The sequence below is a fragment of the Numida meleagris genome, chromosome 13, assembly GCF_002078875.1.
Source record: "Numida meleagris isolate 19003 breed g44 Domestic line chromosome 13, NumMel1.0, whole genome shotgun sequence".
In the NCBI taxonomy this organism is placed as follows: Eukaryota; Metazoa; Chordata; class Aves; order Galliformes; family Numididae; genus Numida; species Numida meleagris.
This window is the reverse complement of record NC_034421.1, coordinates 15,307,988-15,312,665: the sequence shown is the minus strand read 5'-3', so window position 1 is coordinate 15,312,665 and position 4,678 is coordinate 15,307,988. Positions and strand designations below refer to the sequence as shown.

Below are 4,678 nucleotides of genomic sequence, written 5' to 3'. Positions count from 1 at the left end.
TATAGGTCGCCTTGCAATGACCAGCGACTCTTTGTCTTTGCTTCCAATTTTGCTCGCATAGCATTAAACAATATTCTTAGGAAGCCCTTGCACGAACCAAGAAGATAACGGAGACATCCACCGAACCGCATCAAGCACACAAAAGGGGCTCTGCCTATGAAAGCAAGCACTGCGTACCCAGTGCAAGGAGCACGCACGCAGCTCCAGCAGCGAGCGCAGGGAGGGATTACACGCCCTCACCCCGCCCGCTGCCGGCCGGCCGCCAGCAGAGCCCCGGGCGCCGAGGGCGGTGCTGAGGGCGGGCGCGTGTGACGCCATCGTGCCGCGCGGTGGCCGGGGCTCTCCATGGCCGCGCCGGAGGCGGCCGCGCGGAAGCGGCGGCTGAAGGGGCACTTCGCGGCTCGGGCCAAGCGGCCCCGCGGCGGCGGGCGGCAGCTGGAGGCCGGCATGCGCGGCATCCTCATCACCTGCAACATGAACGAGCGCAAGTGCGTGGGGGAGGCCTACAGCCTGCTGGGCGAGTACGGGGACCTGCTCTACGGGCCCGAGCAGGTGCGTGCGGCCCTTCCGTCGGCGGGGCGGGCGGACGGGGCGGAGGAGCGGGTGGCCACGCGGTCTCCGCTTCGCGCCCCTGGCGCTGAGCCGGGTCTGGTTCGGGCCGGGCCCGCGGTACCGCGTGGCAGCTCCGCTTGGCGCTCACCGCGCGGGGCGGACCGTGTGCCCACAGCTCTCGGAGCCCGCGGAGCGGCTGTCGGGGAGCGAGAGAGAGGAGGAGGAGAACGAGGACGACGACGCCGAGGCAGCGCTGAAGAAGGAGGTCGGCCAGATCCGCGCCTCCACCGAGCGGCAGCTGCGGCGCTTCCAGTCGGTGGAGAGCGGCGCTAACAACGTCGTCTTCATCCGCACCCGTGGCATCGGTGGGTGTGCGGTGTGCGGTGTGCGGTGCTGAGCGGCGCGGTGCGGCTGCACGGGGCTCGTGCGCCACACAACCCCAGGGCTCCTCCTGTGGGTGCCCGGGTGGCCGAGAAGGCCAACGGCATCCTGCCCTGTATCAGAAATAGTGCAGCTAGCAGGACAGGGAGGAGATCGTCCCTCTGTACTCAGTCCTGGGGAGGCCACACCTCGCGTGCTGTGTTCAGTTCTGGGCCCCCCACTCCAAGACAAGACACCGAGGCCCTGGAGCGTGTTCAGAGAAGGGCACGGAGCTGTGAGGTCTGGAGTGGAAGTTTCATGAGGAGCAGCTGAGGGAATGGGGTGGTTCAATCTGAAGAAGAGGAGGCTCGGGGAAGACCTTATCACTCTCTACAACTCCTGAACGGAGGTTGTGGCAATGTGGGGGTTGCTCTCTGTTCCCAAGTAACAGTGATAGGATGAGAGGGAATGTTCAGGTTGAGTACTAGGAACAATTTCGTCTACAAAAGAGTGGTCAGGAGCTGGAATGGGCTGCCCAGGAAGAGAGTTGAGTCACCATCCCTGGAGGTGTTCAAGAACCGTGGAGGTGTGGCACTGAGGGCCATGGTTAGTGGGTAAATATTGGTGGTAGGTGGGCTGTTGAATGAGCTGATCTTAGAAGTCTTTTCCAACCGCAATGATTCTGTGATATCCCTTTGTCCTTCTCAGTGGATTTTCCCATTAGCAGTTGCTGAAGGCAGAAGAATCAGCCTTGACAAAGTGATCCTCACCTACCCAGTTTTGGTACATGGAAAGAATTGTCAGAAAAGGGTTTGAGGCTGAGCACAGTGCAGCTAAGCGTGCATTTTCCCAGCTTATTACTTAAAGGGGGGAACAGGGGAGAAGATGCTTCCAAGTTGATTCTCAATCCTAGCTGTTTCCTTGTAGAACCTGAGAACCTGGTGCACCATATATTAAAGGATATTCATACCACTAAAAAGAAGAAAACCAGAGTCATTCTGCGCATGCTGCCCATTTCTGGAACTTGCAAGGCTTTTCTGGAAGATATGAAAAAATACACGGAAACGTTTTTTGAGCCTTGGTTTAAAGCCCCCAATAAGAGTACTTTCCAGATTGTTTACAAAGCTCGTAATAACAGTCATATGAATAGAGAAGAAGTAATTAAGGAGCTGGCAGGTACGTATAGATCACACACAGAACTGAACCCAAGTATACAAGCAGCACACAGCTGCATACAAAAACATAGGTTAGGCTATTCAAAGAAAAGTGCTCTAAACAAGTATGTATATTTGTTGCTTAAAATGTGTATATTGAATTACAGAAATGTCTCTAAGGCTGTGAAAGGAGCTTGACATCAGTGTTTCCTGTTGATGTCTCAAGAGATGACAAAGCAGAACAGCGTGCAGTAGTGAATTCAATTTGGCATGTCAGTTATACGTGCTTTGAAATGACTACATCAGGTTGTTTTCCCTGAAGGCTATACTGAAATATATGTGTTGCTATTTCCCTTTAATGTGTGACTTGTAAAATAGCTCTGCAACAAGTTGCGTACTTCGTCATCTTGTTTCTTGCGAATTACAGTGGTGTAATTCTTCGTTACTGTAGTCCTCCTAGTAGTACTTCTTAAGAGTCCTGCTCTGTTCTGCTGTTTTACACAATTACAGTAACTAATAATTGGTTGCAGGTAGAGGGATGTTGTCTTCTCTGACTTGTATTCTTTTCAGGAGAGTTTGCTGATACTTCGAAACCATTTTCTCAACATCTTTTAAACTATATCTTGTTTTACAGGAATTGTGGGCAGCCTTAATCCAGAAAACAAAGTTGATCTCAATAATCCACAATATACAATTGTGGTGGAAATAATAAAGAATGTTTGTTGCTTGAGTGTGGTGAGAGACTATGTTCTATTCAGAAAATACAATCTACAGGAAGTGGTGAAGAGCAACAAAGAAGATGCACAACAAAACCCATCAAATGTGACTGAAGAACAGAACTCAACAGCCGTAAAACCAGAAACCATGGAAGAGAACTTGAAGGAAGTAAAACAAGAACAAGAGTGATGGTGAGGTGGAAGCTGAACTCAATGGGAACTATATGCAAACAGTGTAGAAAATGTGGTAGAAAGGAAAGATGAACACAATAGAAACCTATTAAAAATATTACCTGAGAATTCGGAAAGGATGTTTGAAGAAAGAGTGGGTTTTGTTTTGAAATCTTGTTTTTAAAATCCACGTGGAAGAATTGTAATGCTCGCTGCAGGTGGAGCTGACACTGCTGTGGATGCCCAAGTGCTTCACCTCTAGTGAGGTTTGCTGCCATCCTTCAGCAGCTTTGTTCAGTTGTCTTTAGCTAGCACCAAAGTGTGCTTACATGCATGCATCTATAAAGGCGGCCAGCCTGCCGTACACTGACCCTTCTGTCGTATCTGATGGCTGCAGAAATCAAAAGGCGGGACAGGATGAGCTCTATCAGGAGGCGTCATAAGTGAGAGATCTGAACAAGACAGTTGCTTGGAGAGGGTTTTTAGGGAAGCAATCTGACAACTTCTGGGGCTGCAGAACTCAGATCTATATCTCTACATGAACAACAACATGAGCTCAGACTCCTGAATTTTTCCTGTATGAGGGAGGGTTATAGATACATTATCTCTAAAAAAAAATACAAGTCTTGAAAGGGTATTGGAGGGACTGCTCTGATCAAAATACTTGAATTCTGTGAGAGAATTCAGAGTAATAGGTGGGACTGCTCTAGAACAGAAGTACAGTGCAGGCATTGCAGATGATTTCAGGAAAAGCTGTGTGTGTGTACATCAGCTGTGTATGCAGCTGTTATCAGCTTGCAGCAAATGCTGCGTGCAGTCACTAAACAGAATCCTTTCCAACAATTTCTTGCAAATAGGCTTTTGTTGAGCTCTTTTCAAAAACGTAATCCTTGGAGGCGAAGTTATAAGGTCTTTGTTTTTATTTTTTCTTAAATCTCGAAACTTGGATTTAAAAACTGCTTGGAAATTTCTTATGCTTTTTTTTCTTATTTCTTATTCTCAGCTCTGTGCTATGCCATATTGAATATGGGGATATAAGCTTAGCTTTTTGTACAGGTTTAGCCTCACAACATTCGTTTTGTTTCATATTGAAAATAATGTCAGTGGGCTTTCTGTTGTCAGTTTGTTGCAGCAGCTCTTGATATCACCGTGACTTTAAAACAAACCAAGCCAAAAAGTGCAGCTACGACCTGCTTTCCGAGAGGGGCTGGAGCACTCTTCCTGCACAACTGCCTAGCATCAGTGTTCCATTTCTAGTGCAGACGCCTGTGGGTTGCTCATGGGAAAAGCCTGTCCTGAAGAACACCGCTTATTCCTTCCTTGATGTAACAAAAATGATTTGTTCATGTCTCTCAACAGTGTTTCCATGTTCCTCTTCCCTCAAAACTGTTTTAGAAGGTGGGAACTTAGGAGGACATTTTCTCTTGTCCGGTCTTCCTTACCACTCAATTATTAAAGATATGCTTTCTTACCTCTGTCAGTGTTTTCTTTGAAATTTAAAGCTTTTTGCATGTGGATGGAAACTGACAATGCCTAGGTCACCTGGGGAGGACCCGCCAGAGCTCAGGCACAGCAACTGGCTGGCATGTTTGGTGGGGGCTAATGTTGGTCAACGTGGCTCAAGACAGCCTGCTTGTTATTACCGAGGCCGAGTACTCATGGATAGTTGTGTTGTTGGGCTGGTTGTTTTTTTCCTTCTACCTGTCACTCCAAAGTGCGAGAAGC

At 48.8% G+C, this 4,678-nt stretch overlaps 1 protein-coding gene across 1 annotated transcript; it reads left to right on the top strand.

Moving 5' to 3' along the window:
* On the top strand, window positions 304–4,428 carry THUMPD1 (THUMP domain containing 1). The gene is made up of 4 exons (XM_021411879.1): window positions 304–552; window positions 728–917; window positions 1,840–2,088; window positions 2,701–4,428. Exons 1-4 carry the CDS (start codon window positions 346–348, stop codon window positions 2,970–2,972), a joined length of 918 nt encoding a protein of 305 aa, XP_021267554.1. The 5' UTR covers window positions 304–345; the 3' UTR covers window positions 2,973–4,428.